General features: G+C 40.3%; 1 protein-coding gene across 7 annotated transcripts in view; it reads right to left on the bottom strand.

The window, feature by feature from the left end:
• ndrg4 (NDRG family member 4) overlaps positions 1-25435 on the bottom strand; it is a 70144-nt gene that overhangs the window by 21412 nt on the left and 23297 nt on the right. For 4 of the 7 annotated variants that reach the window (XM_031877998.1, XM_031877991.1, XM_031877993.1 and 1 more), the window contains 3 exons: positions 18787-18877; positions 15265-15423; positions 11354-11392 (listed from right to left, as the gene is read on the bottom strand). In XM_031877998.1, coding sequence (XP_031733858.1) covers positions 11354-11392; positions 15265-15423; positions 18787-18864 — 276 coding nt within the window. In that variant the 5' untranslated portion in view covers positions 18865-18877. Of the gene's footprint in view, positions 1-3196; positions 3497-11353; positions 11393-15264; positions 15424-18786; positions 18878-25435 lie in introns of those variants that run through there. The other 3 variants (XM_031877996.1, XM_031877997.1, XM_031877994.1) reach the window with 2 other exon arrangements.

Below are 25435 nucleotides of genomic sequence, written 5' to 3'. Positions count from 1 at the left end.
TTCCGGGAAGGACGACCCAAACCTCGTCCCTCAGCCGAAGTTAAAAAGCCCTCTCTGCAGCGAGGAGGCCGAGTCTGCGCCAGCCAGCCCCAAGGCCGCGCCACCGAGAGTCAGCGACTCATCGAGGACAGAGTGATTCCTACCACTGGAACCAGACCCTACCGAACGAAGCTTCTACAAGTAAGAGTTACTGGTATCTGGGCCTAGCTTAGCTTAGCATTAGCTTAATTTAGCCTATTCGTTATGTCGTTGTTATTCCTGTATCTTGTTACGTTAAGTTGCTGTCGTGTTATAACGTGTTATTGCGCAAGCATCGCGGACCACGGAGTCCTGTTATATTGTGTATTTCCTGCTGTAACTGTTTACATTAGATCCGTCGCTGCTAGTGGATGTAGAGGTTGTGATTTTATCACTTCAAAGACCAAAACCACGGTGGCGGAGCAACCAAGTTTCGGGGTGATACGAGAGCAATACTCGCATCTCACCGCAGTGATAAAGATCTGTTTTGTTTTGGGGATTATTTTATTTTGTTTGGTTTTATTCTCTGTTCTTTAAATCGGCTCTGTGAGTGAGATTGAGAACCGCAACTATCACCGTACAAGCGTGACCGGTCGGTTCAGTATCCGACCGCAGACTTTACGAGTGATCAGCTGTTCCTCACATTCTCACTGCAGCGCCGAGCGCCGAGCACCGCGCTGAGAGCTCTCGCTCTCTCTCTCTCTCTCTCTCTCTCTCTCCCTACTAACCCGCACACACATAGTTAAATTCACTGATTTTGGGTGAACTTCTCAGACACGTGGTAGCATAATCTATTGTCCCAACCCACATTGTGCGCCGTCCCACGTGGTTACACGTAGCCACCTCTCAGCTATCTTGTCGCGGGTCCCTAGACTCCGCCATCTTTGCTTGTAGGCTCACACGCCCCTTTTTAGGTTACGTACCATCACTGTTTGAGTAGCCCCCCCCCCCCCCCCCTTCGCTTCCACACACACACACACACACATGTATATATGTCTATATAGATATCCCTACCCCACTTTATTCATTTGACTTTAGGTATTAGACATATAATTGTATGATAGTGTTTGTTGATTTTGATATTACTTGATTTGATCATTTATTATTTTATTTAATAAACTCTGTTATATTTTAAAGAGCAGTTGTCTGTGATTACTCGTGCATATGTGTGTAATAATAACTGGATGTAGTGGCCTGTGCTCGAACTTAAACCTTCACTCTCACTCTGAATGTGTAATAGTACTCAGACTATTGACATTATGAGTGAACACTAATTATGAGACTTAGTTTTATTGTTTGGTTATTGGTTCCTGTTCACAGGGTGGTGCCCCGTTATTATTAATAATCATTAATAATTGTTACTGACATTAATAATTCTATTGATGTCAAGAATTTAGTTTCTTAGATGCTGATAACCCAAACACGCTCCTCTATGTTCCCAACACTGCCACCACCAGAGTAGTATACGGCGTCTCTATGTCACTCCTCCGCATTCCAAATATGGTAACTTCCATTCATTGGTTGCAGAATAGCCTATATGGCTATATGGCATTTCAAGATGGGAATCGCAGAACTCAAGGATTGATAACAGCAGTCCACTACATCCACTTCTTATATACAGACTATGGTTGACACCAGCTTCACAACAACAGAAAATCATTTAAATGATTTACTAAGGATTTGATCTTTAAAAGCAATAATAATAATATAAAATCACAATGTCCTGGTTAAAGCCACAACATCTAAATAATGACGAGTCTTTTGTTCAAAAATATAATTTAGCAGAATATGAAAGCACAGGTCTCTAAAGGCTCATTCTGGCTTGCTGAGCATCCAAACCTTTCTTGTTGTGACAGTATCCGCTGGTGAGAGCCAGACAAACTCGAAATGGAGGTATAGGAGATGTGTGTAACGTGGGTTCATGAGCTGTGCAATGTAGGCACACACACACACACACACACACACACACACACACACACACAGAGTGGTATTTTGGGATTATTATGCCTGCTGGATTAGGCGGTGAAATGCCCTGCAAGGCTTTTATTGATGCTGCTGACGCTCATGTGTGTATTCTCCAACAAACAAGAGATCCGATACTTTGTCACTCCCCCCTGTGTCAGTGTCTTTTTTTTCACGTCTTAAACTATTCAAACACAGATGAACAGTTGACTGAAAATCCTCTGTCAAGCAGCAGCAGTCGTGTGCTATTTGTAACATAACACACATTTACTGAGGACTGATTTAAATGGCTCGCGGTACAGAAACAGACACTACTTATGGATGCAGCCAACTGCAAAAAAGCTTCCCCAAAGCAGCAGATAGTCAGCAGTTACGAGTTAATGCAGCCAGATTATCTCTCTATTATTTCAGCGTCAACATCGGTGTTATTCGCAATCAGCGTTCAAATTCGGGGCAATTACTGCAGCAGGAGACGTTTCACAAACACACAAGCCCCTGATGACCTTCAAACGTCCAGGGAGATGGGGGGGAGGTTACAGTATCTCTCAGTGGACGTGGACGCCCAGCTTTCACAATAAGACACAGCTTTTTGAAATGCTCCGCAGCAACGTGGCTGGCTGGATTTGATTTTCACAAACACACAAACACACAAACACACACATACACACAGACACAGATTTTACTCATCCGTTTCCAAAATGGATGATGCTGCAGAGGGATTATCACTTCCTCGACACCCCCACGCGCACACACACACACACACACACACACACACACACACACACACACACACACAGGTGTTTTTCCATAGAGGTATGTATGTGCATCAGTGCATTGCGCAGCATCTGTGTTGGGGGAGCTTAAGTGTGTCAGTGGGCCAAAGAACGAGGCGTCGTTTCACACCGACGCTGCAGTTCTTCCTCTTTGACACGGAACAGATTCCACACAGTCAATTATAACACAGCACTTTTCTGTTTCCTGCAGTGGAAATGGGTTCAATATAATATCTTTTTTTTTTTGCTATGAAATAAGCTAAATTAAACATTTAGGGGCTTATAGAAACAGCTCAAAGCTGTCATTTGACTTTTTTGTAAAGGCCAAGAAATTGATTCTGACATTGTTGACACCAGATCTAAATACAGTCTCTCTCACACACACACACACACACACACACACACTATATGAACAAATCACACACACTTCCTCTGCCACTCACCCCGTCCCAGCACTCAGGCATGGCTCCGCAGTGACCGCGCTCTCAGCCGACTAAGAAGAAGAGGAGGAGGAGGGTGCAGACAGGCAGATAAGCAGCCAGGCCTCTCCTGTTTTAAGGGACTAGGTCCTGGTGAGAGCCGGATGCTGGATGCTGCGGTGTCTTTGTCTGCTTCGGCAGCACTCCCACCCAGACTCTTAAGCTCGGAGCTGCTGACTCCCCCGCCTCTCTCTCCTCATGCTTCATAGGCACCCGAGACAGAGACAGGGTGTGGGGCAGGCAGGAGATGATTCGTTCGCGGTGCTGCCTCCCATGCACGGGATTGGTCGGCTGTGTTGTCCGTCTCCAGTCTAAAGGCTCTCTCTCTCTCTCTCTCTCTCTTTCTCTCTCTCTCTCTCTCTCATCAGCACCACTGCTCTCTAGGTCTAGTTCTTTTCTATTTTTGCTTCACTGTGTTTCTGTTTTCCACCACTTACTATGTCAGCTTCTTTGGGAGAAAACAAAAAGGCTGCTGGCTGCTGTTCATGAATTAGCTGCGATGAGGACAAATCTTTGGATTAAAAAATTACATTAGGAGACTGTACTTCCTAGTACAGTCTCCTAATATAATTTTTGTGAAGTCAGCCTGGACATGTTACAGTATGCAGCGGTGAACAAGACTCAGAGGAGAATCATCTCGCCTCAGTGGTTATTGCAGCAGCCCGTTCTCCTTTGTATAAAGTTTCAGCCAGTGCCAGCTTCTCCCCAGAGCTACCATTAATTTCAATGCAATGAAAGTGATCTGTGACTCGCATGGGGCAATGTAAATCCACACAAATTCTCAGCGCCATGTTTCACTTTGGAGAACTTTGACTATAAAAAATAGCAAACTGTTTTGACAATGCTGAATTTCGAGAGAGCGGACAGCAGGAAGGTCTAAAATGGAGGAAGCTAATGTAGCTTGCTAGCTACATCCATTTCTCTCAAAAGCATTGTATTATGCCAAATGACTCCATTCTTAATTGTATCTATGTTATTTTAGAATCACTATATGTTTTTAGCATGTAGTTGTATCTGTTGTCTAGTTTCCTTTTGTTTCTTCCGCAATGCTTTTTGACAATTCAAGCTAGAGTTGGTAATGCAAGAGTGCGCTAGATTTAAAAAACTATAAAACCTAAAAACCCAGCTCAGTGTTGCCAACAGCATTAGCTTCAAAAGTTGCTAAATCTACCAAAGAAGTCGCCATAAGTTGGCAGCAATTATCATTATGACCATAAACAACCAACCTGGCTATTGTTACACTCACAGCTGTTAAGCTATAGCAGCTTGTGGCAGACTAAGTGTAGAGGTAGAGTACGCCTGTTGCCTGTTAATATTCCAGTTCGTTATTTGCATTATTGTGCACTTGACACTGAAACAGAAACCTGTTCCCTTTTAAATCTGCACACATTTTGATCCTAAGCTTCCTGTTTCTTTCTTCTATTCAACTGTCACTCAGAGGGATCTTTGTCCCTTTCTGCCCTTTCAATTGTCAGTTTGGTTGAATAATTGTACAGCGTTTTGTTCTCCATGTACAAAACAAACTCTTCACACAAAATAACATCCATTTTTAAAGACTGTACAACCCACAAGCAAGCAGTCAAATGTGCTTTTCATCACTTTTGATTAGATAAATTTACATGAGTACACAAGATGAGTCATCAAAAATCTAATAAGGTTTTACAGAAAACAAGAGATAAATAATTAACACTGGGAGATATAATTAGTAATTGGGAGATTACTAATTGCTATGTTTCAGACGTGTTAGCATTAGTATTTCATTTAAATCTCTATTTATATCTATTTTCTATTTGATTTTTAATTTGCTACCTTGTGGGAAGGACTTAACTGTAACCTGTAACAATATAACATGCCATTATTTATCTTCATGTAAACTCTACAAAAACAGTCCAAGATGAACTTAACATTCGAGAATTTTGTTATCCTTTTGCATGTCTCCTGGCTTCCTTTCCCTACAGCTGAGAAGTCAAATACTGCCAACTCTGGCCAAAATGTCCAAGAAGTAAATAAAATGTCAATGTAAACTAATTTTGCTCAGGGCCTCCTGAGATGAACCATTAATGTAAGAGGAAGCAACGGTCACTACAGTTAACATTCAAAAGATATATCTCCAGTTGAAATAAAATTGAGGTTTTCTGATGGGTGAGAAGCGTACGTGCATATTCACCTCACTGTAATGGTGTCACATGCTGACCATACTAACAGTGCAGACCAGAGTCTGTGTGTCATTCAGCGATGTGGCCCTTTGTCCTGCCGATTCAACCTCGTCTCTCCCCCTTTTCTCTCCCCATCTATCTACCCTTTCCTGTTGACAGAACACTTAGTGTGCTGACTCAACTTGAAACACCCCTCTCTGTTCTGACTTTGTCCCCCCCTTTCCTCTTCAGAGGAGAATAACTCTCTCCCTGCTGACTCTGCATTACTCTGTCTACTTTAAACATACAGTCTCTGCCCACGAGTATTTAATGAGCGATGATGGGCGGGAGGGCGTTTGAACCAATATCTATATCAGAGATGTTTCAGCCTGCCTTTTACAAAACGGAGTTGGTGTAAATGTGGACAATCATCACATTTATGGAAGTTTTAAGATTGACTTGGATTATATCAAAATTATTTCAATAGGGGTTTGTTCTCTGTTTCCCCCATAAAAGAAGCTATGTGTTTAACGCTGTGAAACGATTGGTTAGGTTTAGGCAACAAAATTACTTATAGTAGAAGATTATGGCTTGTGTTAAATAATAATGTAACAATGTAATAATGTAACAACGTAACGTAACAACGTGACGTAACAACGTGACGTAACAACGTGACGTAACAACGGACAATAACGGACATTTTTAACACAAGAACCGGGCAGCGAGCGGTGACCAGCTGTGTTTGTGTGGTGTCTCTTCTTTCTCTTGCTGCTGCTGCCGCTCCCCCCTCCTCCTGTCTCACACACACGTGACAATATCAAACTACATATTGTCGTGTTTTTAAATAAACATAAAAGTACGTGAGAACAAACTGCTCTTAACTGCAACTCTTTATTAGCATAACTTCCACATGCACGTGACTGCCACGGTACAGACTCCCTCCAGGTTCCCATGCTTCACCTACATTCCCCTGGGTCCTAAGTCCCTCCAGGTACAGCTTCTTATCACCCTCTATGTACCAACGTACAGAACAAATACCACACATATTACGGTAATCTGCGTTGCATATGTGTCTGACCAAAATACCCCAAAAAGCAAAAAAGAAATTATTCATTTAAATTATTTTTTTTAGAGTTTTTAAAGTGTTTTTGTTTGGAATATGTATAATTAGTATATCATTTAGTTATCGCCACTGAGAATTTAACAAACATAAAAAAAATTAAAAATAAACATGACGTAGATAGGTTTGCAGTTTTATAGGTGTATATTTCAAATTGCATCTATTACACACATGAAGATAAAGTTCTGAACACCGGCTGAATATCTATTATCAGAATCATTATTACTGTATTTTAACTGCTACTGTGTAAAGGGAATACTGCTGTTAAAAAGCACCTTATTTGTTTAAAGTGTTTGCAAACCAAATGTTATTGCACTTTCGTTCATATAGCAGTACTTTTAAAATAAAAGTGCACAATACACTCCTTTTGAATTCATTATTGAATTTTGCGCATAACAATGCGATTAATCGCAGAAAAATCATGCAATTAATCGCGATAAAAAATTTGAATCGTTGCCCAGCACTAACAACAATATAACTTAACAATGAAACTAACATGAATAAATAACAACAAAACAAAACAAGAGTAACAACATTACGTCATAAGCCCTAAGGCAACTTTTACTTTTGATTTCACTCGGGACATGAACAGCGGTCTCCTGGCTCAAAGTATTTTTAAAGAAACTTAGATGTTGTAGAAATGATACGCTTTCTTGCTGAGAGTTAGTTAAGATCAATACCACAAATTCTGTGCACAAAATATGGAGCTGGAGCCAACAGGCGATTAGCTTAGCTTAGCATAGCATATCATAAAGACTGGAAGCAGGGGGAAACACAGCTTGACTCTGTCCTAAAAATGTCAACCAATACCACTACAGCCCACTAATTAACATATTGTATTTAGTTTGTTTAATTTGTACATGAGGTTGAAATGTAAAAATGACAACTTGTGGTTCTACTGCAAGCTACGTGTCGTAATTACTTCTTGGAAAATATTTTGACTTTTATTCCTCACAGTTTATACTGATAATGCTTCTATGTGTGCAGTTCCCTGACACAAAAAAAGATGAAATAGTAATTTCAAATAGGCATGTTTTGATAAAATGACAATGTTTGTATTAATTACTGAACGGATGAATCTGAGGCAGAAGCAGAAACAACACTGCTCTTCAAATGCAGCGATGTTTTTTGAGACCTTGAAGTGTCAGGTTCAAGTGCGAAAGAGAGGTGTTTGGTGAGAAAAGTCTCATCACTCCTGTCTGACACTTAGCACACGTCTGACTAAAATAAACCAGCAGCGTTGTTACATGTGTGAAGCTCAACTCAAAAAACAGGAAAAAACACAAGACTTCTCAAACAGATGGTGTAATGGTTTCATGAAAGTTTATGAATTTTAGAGTTCAGGTGCTCTAGTTTGCTAAGCCGAGTTTAAAACTGGTGTAAAGCACGTATGGTGAAACAGCATTACTACAGTATTTGATGTCAGTACACCAGTGAGGTAGCATGCACAATGCCAGAGGCCTGGGAGTGGCACACCTATAGAAGGCAGTTTTTATTATCCGTCATGATCAGATTCTGGCTCTCTTCAGTTCACTAAATTACTTTTTTCATCAGCCACTCCTTTACTTCAGTTATTTGCAGTTTCATGTTCGGTTCCTAGCATTAGCCTGTATTAGCTCCTGTCCAAGGAGCAGTTGGTCAGGTTTTATACACAGTAGCAACGTTTTGCAAGGTAGGTGCTAGCTTACAGTAGGTAGCAACAACCCTTTTGCATGCACACCAGCAGTTATCCAATGTCAAAAATACTGCTCAATTCATATGCAATGCTCTCAGCCTAAGTGTTAGGCGTAATTAAAATTCATGAAGTATAGCTAAGTATGAGATATATTAGCTTAACCTGACTACGTGGCCTACAGTTTAAAGTAATGACATGCAGCAAAGCTGAGCTTAAGGTGTCAAAATCAAAGATATAGTATAGTATGGTTTGGTATTATATATTATTGTATAATGTATTGTTTATTTACCATATTTGTATATTTTATTGTAAATTTCAATGTTTCTTTCTATTTTTAAATCATGTCTTCTATTTTGCACTGTGTTGATTGTTTATTGTTATGCACCATCCACCAAGTCAAATTCCTTGTATGTGCAACATACTTTGGCAATTAAACGGTTCTGATTCTGATTCTAATATAGTACAGTACGGTAGTATAGTTTAGCATTATATTATACTATGGTATACTAAAATATATTATAATATAGCATGATATACAAGTATTAATGTGGAATAGTATAGTCTGGTATAGTACAGTATTTTGGTATATAGTATATATACTGTATATATATATAGTAGTGCTGGGCAACGATTCATATTTTTAATCGCATGATTTTTTTTCAATTAATCGCGATTAATCGCATTGTTATGCGCAAAGTTCAATAATTAATTCAAAAGTAGTGTATTGCGCACTTTTATTTTAAAGTACTGCTATATGAACAAAAGGTCAATAACATTTGGTTTGCAAACACTTTAAACAAATAAGGTTATTTTTAACAGCAGTATTCCCTTTACACAGTAGCAGTTAAAATAGTTATAATAATTCTGATCATAGATATTCAGCCGATGTCCATAACTTTATTTTCATGTGTGTAAGAGATGATATTTGAAATATACTGTACACCTTGAAAACTGCAAACCTATCTACTTCTTTTTTTTGTTTGTTAAATTCTCAGTAGCGATAACTAAATGATGCTTATTATACATATTACAAACAAAACACTTTAAAAACTCGACAATATGTATTTTAATATTGTCACTGTTGTAAATTGTTTGATTGCATGATTTACTTTTATTGTGAAGAGCATGAAAACGGAAGTGCTTTTAGTTTGAACAGACAGGAAGTACAATGGTACGTGTTCGCTAACAATTTTGATGAAACGTAGAAAACCACATGTCAAGATGTCAAGAGCATGTTCTGTTCACTCTAACACTGTAATACTGCAGTTCAGACAGTAAAGTATTCCGTTCAAACAAGACGTGTCTTGGTCCTCACTAGAAGCTCCACTTCACAACAGTCACGTTTGATCCTGTAACGAGACGCTCGCGCTCGTGTGTGTGTGTTCACAAGAGTGAACGATGGTGACTGAGTGTAGGAGGGGTTCCGGAGCCGGGGGGGAGAAGGAAGTGACGCCACACAAACACAGCTGTTCACTGATTGCTGCCTGGTTCTTGTGTTAAAAATGTAGCTTAATAATAAAAATAAACAAAACTGCGTTAACGCGCGATAATATAATTGTCGGCGTTAATTCATTAAGGCGTTAACGCGATAATAATGCGTTAACTTGCCTAGCACTAATATATAGTATATAGTTTAGTATAGTATGGTATTGTATTATTATTATTGTACAAAAAAACAAAACAACTCAATTTCACATCCCTCTATGTATGCAGACCTGTAATTTTGTCATGTGTTGAAATATGTAAAACAATAAGGCTTTCATATCTGCCCTGCTATGTTTTTCATTCATATAATTCATGCTTAGTGGTTTCTGTTTCTTTTTCTTACACTCCTCTCTCCTCTAGTTTCAGATCTCTTATCGTCCTGCCTTTGAGTGTTTTCCCGCCTGTTTTGGATGTCTGCCCTGGACTGATTAGTTTCACCTGTCCCTCAATAGCCCTGCACTCACCTGTTCTCCCTTCCCCGATCAGTCATTCACTGCATATAACTGCTTCTTTGTCAGTTTGGCGCTCGTAGTTATATGGTGTTCTGTTGCCTCTTTTTTTCCTGTAACCTATTTACCTGTAATCTGTTTGCTGGACCTTCTGCCCATTTAAACTTATCTACCTGAGTAAATGACTTCATCCTGCTGCCTCCTCAACTCTCTACAATTAGGCCCTAAGCACTGTTCTAGTGTTCCCTGCACCGTCACAAAGGCATGAATTTAAAGGGAAAACAAATTCTATTGACTGGAAATATGCAGGCTGAAGCTTAAGCTTATCTTAATACCCTTTTTACGTAACATATTCCAACAAGTAACCCTTTCAGTACTAGGTTGAGGTATTACAAAAAATAAAACAGAAACAATAATAAAAATACCTTTGATTTATATGTGTTTACCACCTCAATTAATTTCAATTGTCAGAACCATTCAATAGGTGAACCACTTTGCAAGATATACAACTATTCGTTAAATGTGTCCTTACCGTGGCTTTTTAAACATACCCATTCCCCTAAATTCATGCTGGCTCCCCCAGCATTTTAAAGCATGTAAGTAAGCAATTTCACTCTGCATATTTATCCAATCGATTTACAATTCTTATAGCTTTCTTTTGAAGCATTTGTGTTGCTCCATACATCCAGGGTAGATATTGCCTTTTGTTTTTAAAACAGACATAAACAATAAACAGACAACAGACAACAAACATTTTAAAGCTGAAATGTGGCGCATCTTGACAGTGTGTAAAGACTAGTCCCAAATAAATACAAATTAACCTTTGAAAGCTTTTAATCTCAGGGTAGAAATCTCAGATTTATTGCTATTAATCAGACACTTTCATCATATCAGAGTAACCTGTTCCTAACCAACCTGTCTTTGGATCCAGCACAAGGAGAACATGTAAGCTCCACACATAGAGGCCTCAACTGGTTAAAGGATTCAAACCCGGGGCCCACAGTGGAGCAATAGCTAATGTAGCGCTTCCATCTTAGTTATTATCATCGTTGTTGTATTTAGCCTTGTAAATTTATAGATATCCATCTTCCACCTCCCCTCCTTTTCCACGTCTCTGTTGACTCGGGCTGTTTACCCGAGTGAGCGAGCACAAAGAGTTGGCAAACAAAAGAAGATGAGGGATGATAGACAGACGACAACACAAAAGACGCACTGATAAGAAAAGAGAGAGAGAGCAACACACACATGGGCTTATACCTTCCAATCCCCTGCCGGCATCAGCTGTTCACAGCTTTCCTGCACAGAGAGACAAGCAGAGACGAAAGACAGAGAGAAACAAATTAAAATAGGAAAGAGATAAGTGAGTCTGACTGTGCATCCATTGTTGGAGCTGAAGGCCAGCTAAACTCATAGAGGAGCAGCATGAGCTGTGCACTGTGGGTCCAAACCGACACAGAAAAACACTGTTTTCCAGAAGCACTTTAGCGGTACAGTGATCATGTTCTACTGTCTCTGAACATACACAGAAATGTATGTTATAAATGAAATTTAGCATTAATTACTCCCTTAATAGGAACAAAAAGCCACGATTTTGGTAGTCAAATCGTATTGGTTGTGTTTGAGTCATAGACTGTAAATATAGATGGACGACTCGTCTCCACTTCCTTCCTATGTAAAAAAGTGATGTCAACCATCTTGAGGTTTTGACGTCATTTGAACTCACCCGTCCGAGTCAATCTTGACTACAGACGGCTTCTTAGCGTGAGCCACCTAGCTGCTACCTTAGCACAACGGTGGCTGTTTGGCTAGAAAGAACTAACCATAATATCTGTAAAAATAAATGACACATGTTCCATTACACAGACTCTTGTAAGTTAAAGTTGCATCTCCTTTCTCGTACAATTTGAAATCAATCATAACGTCACACGCTCTTTTTATAGCATCAAATAACTAATTAAAAACTTGAACATACATCGGCGTGATAAGAACTACCTAAAATGAGAGTGGCCATCTTCAGGAAAACATTATTTGATGTGCATTTTAATTTTTTAGTTTAGCCCATGTCCCAGTCGCTAACGTGGAGGGGGCGGGACTTATGTGCTATAATGCAGCCAGCGACCAGGGATGTTGTGGCTTCACTTTTGGGGAGCTGGCATGTCGTCCATCTTCGGTTTGAATTCATTCAAAGATATTCCAACAATTTAGCAATGCACTGCATAAGGTTGGGTGTTTTAACAAGGGATACTGGGTCCTGCATTTCCCATAATGCAGTTTAGATAGTGGCTTTCATCGGGCCCTTTTAAATTTCACAACACCAGTTTGTAACACAGGCTTTCTGTTAAAAATGTTTGTGTTTTTTCAAAGCCCAAGCTGAGATAACCCTGGTGACATCATTATGACATCATCTGGGTTATTTTGTCAGACTTTGGAACGCTCCCCCCAGAGCCACAGAAGATTGTGATTCAGCTGTCTGTAAATGCTAAGTAGTACTTTCTTTATGGCTAGCAAACTGATGCTGAAGGGTAAAATTGGCGCAGTGCCCCTTTAGGAGCAGTGCTTTAACACATCCGTACTTCTTTGGTTTGGGCCAAATACACCTGTTATTCTAGAGAGACAGTAAATATTCACTTAAGTGCATGTGGGAGACTGGGAACACATCAGCAGTAAGAGAAGATGGTGATTTTTTTTAAATAGATGTGATGAGAGAGAGCACAGCAACCAGATCCCCCCTACACACACACACACGCAAACACAGCAACAGTCATCTTCGTCTGTAAACAAAGATGAGCTGGGTCATAAAGATGACGTTTTTGTCATTCGGCCACAGTGTCGAGCCAGTCTGACTCCGTGACTGACAAAACAGATTAAAAAAGTAACAGACACTGATTGATGACAAGCCGGCTTCAAGAGAGGGGACAGCTGTGCCAGCGACAGTCACAGCTTCCCGGTGTTTTAAACACAATTTCATGTCCAGCAAAATTATTTTTTGGGATACAAGTCGTGAAGAAAATATTTTTAATCTCGCAATGTGACCCCGTCTCCTCCACAATGACTTTCCCATGCAACTAAATTGCACTCGTTTAGAGGGAAACATATTTTCTCCTGGATTACGGTCGCAGTTTGAAACACAAATTTTTTAATGTTAAAAATTACACAAAATTTTACTTTTATTTTTATTTTTTGACTCATCCACTACCCCGACCTCCTCCCTAAGTGGACTCATTGGAATTTATTTGTAATACGTCAAAGGCAAAAGTGATCCACGACAAAAATATGTTTCCTTTTAAATTCCCAAAGCGGTTTTGTTGTACGGGAATGTCATTTGTAGGACACAGGGCTGTGCAGTGCTCATTTTTTGAGGAATCTGGTCTTTACTCTTCATTCGAGAAGAGATGCATTGACATAATACAGGTTTTTCATCCCTTATTACATGCACACTGCTGTGTAGGAAAATGACACATGCATCAGAGCAACAACTTAGATCATTTAACGTGTTTTTAATTTGTCATTTTTCAATACGACAGTGAAAGTTCACTGATCCCAACCTGTGTTATTTCAGCACATGCTCATCTAAGAGCTTATTCCTGCTCTGCTGCTTCCGTAAAGCCAGGAGCAGAACAGGAACATCTGGACATCTGGACCGAAGAAAATGAAGGACATGCACATGAGGTTAGACGCCAATCGGAACAGATGGTTGTCACACTGCTTCATTGTTAAACATGCACACAATATTATTGATATTATTTCTGAAAAAAAAACACATGACAGGATTAAAGATGACACAGAGGAAGTGAAAAGGAATAGTTGTGGATTAAGGTGTGTTGGGGGGGGGAAGTCACATACAAAGTTGTTAAGGGTAGGAGTGGACAAAGTCAGATCAGGGACACACCTAAAGAGAAAGAAAGGTCAACAGGACCACAGGACCTGAAGCTGCCCTTTAAGAAGAATGGGAAAACGTCAAATACTATTGAATGAGCTGTTTACTTCTCTGATAAACTCATCTCAACAGAAACTCAAAGGGCACCTCAGTTCCTGTGGAGTTCATGCAAATGGCTCCTTCTTTTCAGAGGAAAGATGTTATGGTGACAGTACAGTGGTCGGACCAGCAGGTGGCACTCTTCTCTTTCTCTCTGTTCTACTAAAGTAACTATGCAGATTAAGATTTTATATAAATATACATATGATCAGATAAAAAAAATGGGATACAGTTTATACTGCATATAGTAAGGAGTACTTAACTTTTAATACTAAGTATGCAAAATTTAAGTTTTTTTTTTTTTTTTGTGTGTGTATTGCTGTTTTTACCCAAAGAGGCAATGTGTAAGATCTGGCCACCTGCTCCAAACACATGGGGGTCAGCATTTTACCTCGACTGCTGGGTTTACACAATCTACATTTAAAAAAAAGTAAACTGGTAACTAACAGCAGGGCTACACAAAATTCAACCAAACTACTAAAACTCTGAGAGATCTTATGATTCACATGTGGCGTTGGGCTTTAGTTTACGTTAGCAGTCTTTGTGTTTACTGTGACGCTAACCGGGGCTGTACAGTCCGTGTACGTTTGGATAGGGACCTTGGACACTGGTGTTTGCACTGGCTGAAGTTGAGCTAACGGATAACAGAAGTTCTGTCTCCTGCGAGAGACGTTTCTGCCATTTTGGATATAATCCAACGAACAAACAATATACACGAATCATGGATGTATTAACATGCATCGGGGCAGCTCCACTTCCTCTCATGCTGGACTGAGTACAGACTGAAAGCTACAGTGATTAAGGTGTATTACCAGACAGGATAGGCCAGAGCTAGCTGGTTAGCATGCTCATTTCAGTAGATATACCTAGACGTCTCAGACATGACATCAACACTGTAACCTCTTCACATTCCGGTGATAATGTTTGTTAATTTTTTATGTTTCAAACTAAAATTCTGGCCACATCTTACACTTTGCCCCTTTAAGTAAACCTAGCTTTCTCCCTGACTACTACTTCCACCACTGCGAGTCTCGTGTATGCTATAACAACAGTAATAACATGTTTTTCCAACATTTTCTTAACCACAGTGCAGACAGTGGGTGTTTTCCACCAATGGTTACCAGTGGTTACCATGTGTGTGTTACATTCAGTGTGCTGGCAGGTAGATGATTCTGTTTGTTCTGGTAGTTACCGGGAGGACCCCACTGGCCCGACGGCGCGTCTGGCGGAGCCAGTGTCGCGCGATGACATGCCAGCGGTGAGTGGGGCGGCTGGGGGGAGGGGGGTGGTTAAGGGGCACCGGGCTTGCGGGGCACGGTAACCCCCCCGATGCCTCATCTCCTTTATCCTGCTGTATTGCGAAACAACAAACACAAGGTGGTTATTGGGTAACAAACGGGGGGTCGGGGGGGGGGGGGCAGCAACAACATACGGTAGACATAAAAATGTGATGCACTTTAGGACTTAAAGCTCCAAAGACACTTCTGGCCTCACTCTGCTTCATTTCTGCTCCAGCATCACCAGAGAGGTCAAGACCTGCAACCTTATTTTGAAAAACAGGAACAGGTGTAAACCATGCACATGCAACTCTAAACCAGGAATATGCTGCATTAAGGTCACATGGAAACACTGTAAATACAAGTTGCATAAAGGTCGTAGTTGGTATGTTCAGGGCCGTAACCAGGATGTTAAAATGTACTGAGGTCATAAGTCCAAGGTCTCCACAAACTGACCAGACAACAAAAGTCTTTTGCTTGGTTTGACTTTTCATGTGCAATTTCTTTAAGTAAGTTTCCCAACGTGACAGTCTAAACTCTATAATGCAAGAAATAACATCCTTGTGGAGAAATACTGAGTCATTAATTATTCATTTGGTAATCCAATTGAAATTAATTCATATAGAAATACTGGAATCTATGATGGTGTATTAGTGCCCATATAGGTAAAAAACATAAAATTATGGAGCCGGCGTAATATTGATAGAAAAAACTCTGAGATCAAAGTTGCAAATGTACAAGAAAGAAACTTGGATATTATTTTTTTCAACAAAATAAAAATAAAGAAAATGTTTTATATTCTTTAAGATTATAAAGTCAAAAAAACATTTGAATTTGTTGCACCTAAAGTGGTGTCATTAAGTTAAGGATAGCTCTGACTGAGGCCAAGGTCCTGAAAGATCTTTTTTTTTCTCTATTCTTTTATGAACGTGTTGTACTCCTTATATTAGGCCTGTTGTATGTTTTATTATGCTAACGGGTTGTCAGATAAATCCTAAAGAAGTCCAATGTCGTCTCTTACGAATGGCCTCTGGCCGAGGTGGAGGTCCTGAAAGAAACCTATACATGTTCTCCTTCCAGTTCTTTCTGTGTTCTTTTGTGAATATGAGAATGTATATATTCTGCGCATGGCAACTCATGTTACCGCAGTGGTAATGGTAGCATCTGTGACACGATGAGGTCTTACCACAACCAACTGACAAGCAGCAACATTTCAAGAAACCAACACTATGTGTGCTTGATACAGAGAAAAGTACCTGTAAAAACATTGCTCCATACAAGTGACTTAGGGTACCTTTAAATCGTCTGCATTATTGGACTTTTTCATGCAAAAGGCAGAAGCTATATCAGGAATGATGGTTATGTTTAAAACAAAATGACCAAAATGGATGTTCATCATGTGTTCATATACTGTATAGAGTATATGGACAATTAAAATGCATAGGCATCAGTTTATTTTCTTAAAGCTTCTAATCAGCTTCAAATTAGTTTCACTGAATAAAAACGTCTGTTATGCCTGTGTGAACTAAATGCAGCATTCGTCCAACTTGACTCACTGAGTCAGACCTGAGCTTTACCAGCGTTTTGTGCCAGGAGTTGATCACTCAGTAACAACACCAGAGCTACAGACTTTAGATGAGCTGGGAGAGAAGAGAGGCAGCTGAAGTCGTCTTCGAAAGAATGATAAAACAAGCGGCCCGTTGAGTCACCCAAACATGTAACTGGATCGATGCAGCTTGTCGTAATGAGCAGGCCTAATGACCTTTTGCTCGATGAGCTGATTGATGGCAGAATGAGTCAATCATATTGATGCACAGTATGTTTAGGATACTTCTATTGAGGGGAGACACTACAGATGAATAGGGGAAGGTTTTAACTAATAGACATCACCATGAAACTTCTCCAATTGATTACTTAGATTAAGACAATTCTTTTTTGTATTACAAGTTTTCTGAAATTTAAAGTATAAATGAGCAAACAAGGTATTATCTTATTAAATATGTGCTAATTTTCATACATTTCCAGAACAGAAATCTGAACATTGGATAAAGCCAGTTTCAGAATTCTTGTTTCATTTTGTTGACATAATAGAGTCAAGGTGTTTACAGAGGAGATTTGGATATGTCTTTGTATCATTCCATAAATCAGAAAATACTGTCAACAGCCATTAAAATGCTTTTAGTAATACAATGTTCTATAAATCAGGCTATGATTGATATATGAACAAACACACATCTGTAGAAACCTTCAGAACATAGAGAGGAATGAAAGTGTAAAGTTTGGTGTATGTAAGAGCTACTGAAGTGGAGATTTATGGGTCTGAGTCTGAGAAAAAAATGTATTTAGAGAAAACGTCCTTTAAAGAGACGTTTCAGGTTCATGTTTTGTTGAAATTATAGACATTTTGAAGACACTACAGGTGAATCGAGTAAAAAATAACTAATAGATATCACCATGACACTTCTTAAGTTGATAACTTCCATTATTACAATATATATTTTTTTTAAGTTTTCTGATATGTTGTTATTGTTTATATATGCAAGTGTAGCATTATCTAATAGTAACTTTTGATGAATTTCGGAGAAATCTATAGACTCAAATAGACAAAGGAATGAAATAAACCGCTAAATGTGTATGTTGGGTGTTTACTTTCCACTAGTCTGAAAGAAGACATCTTATGAATGCAAAATAGCATTAAAATAAAAACCTGAGCAACTGCACTGTTTCATTTATGACACACTGGCCAGGTGAGTCATGGCTAACAGGTTTAGTCACATTGATTTCTCCAGCAGAAACATGAGGCTTGTCAGGAGCAGAAGAACATTCCACTCTTGTTTATGGTTTGTTCAATATATTATTTTAATGCTATTCTTAGCAGTAATGATTTTTTGTCCGCCTGTTTGTGCTCCACAATAATAAAAGTGGCCTTAGCATAATTGGCCCAACAAGTGAGTTTTTTTCAGGCATACATTTTGCCTTTTAATGTCCTTTTTTCTGTCAAGCTGATCTGGTTCATCTCCACCATTTCCATCATCTGGAGTGGCTCTCAAACATTTAATAAGAGCCCCTGATTCAGCAGCCGTTTAACCTGTTGCTTAGGTAATGAATAAGTGGCCTTTTTGTAACCGCCTTCTGCCTATTCTCCGCTGTTTTTGCCTCCCTTCTCTGTTCTCCGGCGCTCTCTCTCAGCTTACATGAGCTTTTATTTTTTCATAGTGTTGTTATCAAAGAGTCAAGGTCAGATGGAGATCATTAATTTCCTCCTCAAACAAGCACATTGTCTATAGTCTATGTCTATGAGCCATCGCGGCTAATGAGCACAAACATCTTTGTCATAATTCTTTCCGAGTGGCTCGTCCTGTCACAGACCAACCAGCACCCGGATCAGGGGTACGTACACAGAGGACAAGCGCGGTAAATAAACCAGGTGGACTGACCATGTCTGAGTCCACACCGCGCTGCTCCGGCAGCAGGGGCTTCTCCTCCGTGAACTGCTGCTCCTTCATCCCTGCCATCCTGGAGAGCAACCTGGAATCACCACGCCAAAACACACACACACATCTAAGGTTACACTATTATTTCATCATGCAGAATACTGTTTGACCTTTCTCTTCCAGTGTGTTGCATGATGATGCCATTTCAGTTTCAATTAAATGGAATGAAACAGTCCTTCGAGGAGTAATTTCACAAATCCACATTGTGAAATGATGGAAGCACTCAGATCGCTGATTAAATGATGTGCTGAACGAGGATAATCTGAGCAGCTGATAGATGAGGAACTGATTAGAAACGGAGATGGAATCATGATGGGAATTAGAAACCTGCCCAAATTTATTGGAAGAATTACTGGTAAAAGAAAACAAAAACATACACAGCTACAGTGCATATCGGGGTTTCCTGAGAAGTAAAAAGTTGACTAGAGGTGAATCTTTTCTAAAACAAAAGGTGCTCTGTGGAGTTTTCTTGTAAAGAGACAATGTATGCGTTGTTTTCATCTTTGAGGTCTAATAAACATGTTGAAGTTTATTTTGTAAAGGCAGTGTATCCATGTAATTAGTGCAGTGGTAGGCCGTCTCTGCTGGCCTAAACAGAATCACAAAGTTATAGCTATTTTATAATTTAATAATTTTTCACAAATACACTAGATGTATTATAATTATTTTTCCCATTAGCTTATTTTCTCAAAGCACAGCTACTGTCTTCCTCTGTTGCTCTGCTTCCAGCCTGCAGCTCTGCTTCCAGCACAGCTTGTTTTAAGGAGAGCTTTTATCCAATCAGATTTCACCTCTATGCTGTCTCTATAGAAGAGAGGCCCGAGGATATTGTTGATTGTCATAGTCTTCAACCAATCAGATGTTTAGTTTGACATGTTGGGCGTATTCTTTGATGTGCCAGTGGTATCGAGGTAGCCTGCTAAGTACGTCTGCATTAACGTGCAGCGCAGCATTAACGTGCGCCGTGATTGGTCAGTGGGCCAGCGTGACTTTTGTCAAATAGAAAGCTAGCTAGCAGATTTTAGTATTTAGTAAGAGTTCAGGTTGAAAGATATGTAAGAAGTTATGACATTGACATAACATTTTTAGCGTTTTGCTAGATGTAGATTCTTTTTATTTTACCTAGCTGTGTTTTTTTAACACGCAATGGCTGAAGGAGGAGGAGAAACCGATTTGGTGGCGGAGTTACTGACAAAGCCTTTCTTGAGGAGGACATTTCAGGAAAAGCGGGAAATCGTATCAAAGGGTCGGCTAACCCCACAGCTAGCAGCCTTGACCCAGCAAGTATAAGGAAAATGTGGCTCCACCCGCTCAGCTCGGCAGCTTCTTGACAGGTGCCGAATGAGTGCAGCTCGCTTGCCGCTGTTGTGACACCTGACTGACGCTTGCCACAGACTAGCCACTGCGGTGCCAGTACCACAAGGAGGATCTCGGCCTTGCTGTGTCAACTTTACGCAGTGGCATGTTTGGCGGTGACTATCCCAACATCGACTGCCTCTGTCGAGTGGACATTTTCAGCCCTCAAACGCATCAAAACATATTCCAGAGACCTCTTGCTGGAACTGAAACGCACGGATGTACTGTACATTGAACTGTTTGTAAACAAAGACAGGAGGATGGACTTTGTCTGTAAATAATGAACAGCATTTGGTAAGTGAACTGCTTTTGTGTTTTTACATCTGCAGTAGCGTTGTGTTAATTTGTCTATCGTGTTGTTTTTATTATATAGTTAATATCGTTCCCTCTGATGTAAATAATATTTGAATGGCCCGTGCTCTTGAGTGTGCGGTGTTTTAGTGCCGCAGTGTTGCTGGATTGTTTTGTCATGCTTTGTTGTAAATATATGTGAATGGTTCTTGTGAGTTTGTTCTTGTCATTGTGTTAATTACATTGATTTTACTATATGCATTGTCCGTTAATGACGAAGCATCCCGTCATGCGCGTATTCATGCATCTGCACTCTGCAGTTAGTGTATTGTTTCGTGTAAACACCTCATATTCACATAACACTGCAAAATTTGACAAGTGAAATAAAATGTTACATGAAGGTGGGTAGGTGTTGAGCTTCATGTAACATTTTATTTCACTTGTCAAATTTTGCAGTGTTATGTGAATATGAGGTGTTTACACGAAACAAACAATAACCCGTAGCTGTGGTGGTTCAACTGTAGTAAGACGGCACAGAACGCCCAGGTAGAGAATGCACGGCCCGCCACTGAATTAGTGTATAACACATGGAAAACTGACACATGCTAAAGTGATGCTAGAGTGGTATATAGAGCGCCATAGTTTTGACAAGTGGGGCCACTGACCGAGGGTTGGTACATGATGAGTTGGAAGTGGGATTGTTTGGTCTATAGCTCTACTACAGGTTAAAAAAACTTCACAGTGTACCATTACTTGTGCTGGAATTTGTACATTGTGTATCTGGACTTACAGTACAGTGAGTAAAACAGCACAGTGTATTGTGTCCCTGTACTCCTGATGACAGTTTGATCCACCTAACACGGAGAGGCTAATGCTGGACAGATTGTACTTTAAACTGGCCTTTTATGTTTGAGGGCACACACACCAGCCATAAAACACAGGACACAAATACATTGTGACACATCAGCACACACAGGGCTGGGTTAGTACAGTAACACTGCTACAGTACACGATCACATCAGTCCGCCAACACTGGAGTGCAGAAGAACACTTTAAATAGAGTTTCCATTGACACTACATCACCTAACTGAGGTACTGCCATGTTAAAAGTGGCAGATTGGTCAGATTTACAGTGGTTGTTTTGTTTTTTTCATTAAATAACACTCTTTACGTTTCCTAATTTAATGTGAAGTTAGATAGAAGGATATAGCTGATGATGTAACTGACCAAAGTCTGTCAGGGCTTAGGTCTTTAACGAATCAACACACAACATCTCACTGTCTTTTCCCTCTCCGTCTCGCTCCAACCTCATTTGCCCTCTAATGTTGTCTCTCTCCTCTCTCGTGGCAGTCGTTCAGCACAATCTGTGTTATCTGACACCCAAAAGAAACAAAGCCCAGATGCCAGTGAGAGGTGCTCCCAGCTGACAAAGTGTGTGTTTGTGTGTGTGACCCCAGAGTGTCGGAGTCACTACTTACAAAAAAGACATTTTTGTATCTTTGAACTTGGTAACATACATTGTCCTCTCGACATGAAGGAGATCAAACCAGACCAGGTCAGATGAGGTGTAGATACACTGATTCATTACACATTACAGTCATTTTTAAATGTGTCTGTGGACTGTCATCGTCTGAGGAGGCATGCACAGACAGAATATCAGAAACATCTGTAATGTGAGATCTCAACCAGATGTCCAACAAATATCACCAAACATTCAAACTTGTTTTTCTCCTCTCCTTCTCTTTTCCCTCTCCTTAACCTACTGCCTTTGCTCGCTCTCTCCCATTGTGACCAGTTTATCAAACGGTTGAGTGTGACCTTTCTGAGGCCGCTGGAATGGAGCCACGACGATATGAGAGCAGAGACCACACAACACCACCTCTCTTCTTCCTGCTCCCTCACTTTATAGCTACGCGTCTGCTGTTTTTCTCGGAAAGTCACCACTTCACAAATCCTTTATCTACTTACAAAACAACAAATGTTTATTTCAGTCAAATGTTTCATTGTTCTCTATTTCGGGTTGAAATTACCAACAAATTACAACTTCCAAACAATCCATTTAAATTTTCCAGTAAAATAAAGTATTATTGCAAAATTAACAAATTTACAGGTTGACCGAACTGAATTCACTAACTGGGTTAGTTACTGTTGCTATGCCTGTCAAGCTTTCTGTTTTGTGCATAACTAAACATCGAACAAAAAGTTCGGAAATTAGTGTTTGGTAGATTATTTCTCTGTTGTAACAATGCTTCTTGGCAATGAATTTTATACCGTTGGAAAGCCTGTTTATTTACCTTTTAAATGGTGCCCCATTTGTAAGGAACATGCATTTCTGGGATGAGCAGCACAGCTGAGTATGTGGGTTGCGCCCATGAAAAATTTGCCAAATCTTCTCTGCCAATGCCAAACAGCTTATTCTGCTGTTGCTGGCCCGTTTGCGCTGGTGTCGGCAACACCTGCACTGGAACCTGAACATGTGGAGGAACGTTATGTTCAGCGATGAGTCCAGATTCTGTCCAAGGAAGTTGGATCGTAGGGTCAAAGTGTGGAGAAGACGGGGAGAACGCTATGCTGATTGCTGCACCGATAGAGTAACACCTTTTGGTGGAGGCAGTGTGATGGTGTGGGGTGGCATCTCCATCACTGGAAAAACGAGGCTTGTCTTCATTGGAGGCAATCTCAATGCAGAGAGATATCGAGATGAGATTCTGCAACCAGTGGCAATCCCATTTCTCCACAGTCTGGGACCAAACTCCATCCTCTAAGATGAAGACGCTCGCCCCCACAGAGCGGGGTTTATCAGAGACTACCTCCAGAATTTGGGAGTAGAGAGGATGGAATGGCCTGCCAACAGTCCTGACCTCAACCCAAGTGAACACTTGTGGGACCAGCTGTTTGTGCCAGAGTGACCAACACAACCACGTTGGCTGACTTGCGACAAATCCTGCTTTAGGAGTGGAATGCCATCCCACAGCAGTGTGTGAGCAGGCTGGTGACCAGCATGAGGAGGAGGTGCCAGGCTGTTGTGGCTGTGTATGGTTCTTCCACACGCTACTGAGGCTCCTGTTTAAATAAATAAATTGTAAAATTGCCAATATGTCTTGTTTCTTCCTTGTTACTGATAGACTTCAATCATCCAATCCACCAAACAACACCAAACAAGAGTCAATAGCGACAGCAGAATAAGCTGTTTGGCATTGGCAAAGAAGATTTGGCAAATTTTTCATGGGCGCAACCCACATACTCAGCTGTGCTGCTCATCCCACAAATGCATGTTCCTTACAAATGGGGCACTGTTTGAAAGGTAAATAAACAGGCTTTCCAACGGTATAACATTTATTGCCAAGAAGCATTGTTACAACAGAGAAATAATCTACCAAACACTAATTTCCGAACGTTTTGTTCGATGTTTATAATATAAAAAACATCCCCAGTGGAAATGATGCTCTTGGCAGTATATAGTTTATTCTATGGATAAAACCCCACACACTTATTTCCAATGAGAGTGCACTCTTGTGACTGACTGACGTAGAAACTGGAGCCTCCAGACTGTCGGGGAGATCAACCCAACATTCATCAGACTGTGAACTCACTAAAGCTGGATATGAAAAACAAGAACTGGATGATTAACACCAGCAGTCACAGCCATTGCTGTAGAGACGAAGAAAAGACCGCCACCTACACACACTCAAACTTCATTCAGAGATTATCCAAAGGAAATGCCGCCCACATTCTTTAAGACAGCACAGCAATGAGCATGAAAGATTCAAAATAATTGAAAAAAAACAAGGATCCTAAAAGATTACCTCCTCATCCTTATTTCACCTCCATAAATCCTTGATTCTTCTCTCCTTGGATTTCTTACATAACCCCTTCCATTGCTTTATCATTTTGCCTCTAGAACCATCTGTATCCATCATGCTGGATTTTCTCAAAATTTGCATTACTTTCAGAAAATGTTCTCCCTTAAAGCTTGCGTGTTTATTGGTCCAGCAGCTCAAGAGTTCACAAGCTTCACATTAAAGAATCCTCGGCTCTGATTGGTTGTTTTCTTTAGGGCGCGGCGGAATCTTTTAAATCCCTTTCGGAGCACTATGAGGAGGCAGGGGAACCTGATGTTTTCACAGATTATCTGTGTGGTGTACGGCTGTCAAATATGACAGTTACCAGTTACCATCTGTAGCTTTAAGGCCAACAGATGAATGCTATTTCCATATTCGCTCTCCTTTTAGTTCTGTTTTGGTCTCCACCACCTCCTGAGGGTAATATCTGGCTCTTTAGCTGCTAAATGCTCCAACATGTTCACTTGCTAGTTCATAACTGTCTGTCTGTTGTTTGGTGTTGATCAGGTAGTATACTGTGAGTCTATCAGAGCTTGTTTTTTACTGAAATTGGATGTTGGAGGGAGTTGATGAGAACAGAATTAGGAATATGTAAAACCAAAACAAAGAGCTAAAAGAGGCTAAAAAGCTCAATGCACAGTTGGGTGACAATTGTCGGTAGATTTGAACAATCCTTTTGACGTGATTTGTAATAATTTGATACAAGGTTAACATAAAACACAATAACTTGTGCAGTTTTAAGGTTGGGAGTTAAAACATTGCAGACTTTACAAATGATAAATAGCCACTCGGTGGAGGTAAGAGAATAAATGTGTTATACTTCTCCAACTCTCTCCGTCTCTGCTTCCCCAAATTTGTCACCACTGTTTGACAGTTTATTTTTTTCCAAACTCTTTTCTCTATGCAATATTCTTCTCTGTCGTTCAGCAGCTCGTCCCTTCTTCTAGCTGTCTTTTGACAACGGTCTTTGTGTCCCCTCTGACCCTCTCTGTCACTCTCAATTCTTTCACTCTTACCCCATCTCATCCTCTCATCTTTTATCCTCATTTCACCCCATCTCATCCCTCTCTTGCTCACCATCCCGATTCACTCTGACATGCTTA

Source organism: Anarrhichthys ocellatus, unplaced genomic scaffold (genome assembly GCF_004355925.1).
Source record: "Anarrhichthys ocellatus isolate YVR2014 unplaced genomic scaffold, GSC_Weel_1.0 scaffold157, whole genome shotgun sequence".
NCBI lineage: Eukaryota > Metazoa > Chordata > Actinopteri > Perciformes > Anarhichadidae > Anarrhichthys > Anarrhichthys ocellatus.
The sequence above is the reverse complement of the archived record's forward strand: the minus strand, read 5'-3'. Positions and strand labels throughout refer to the sequence as shown.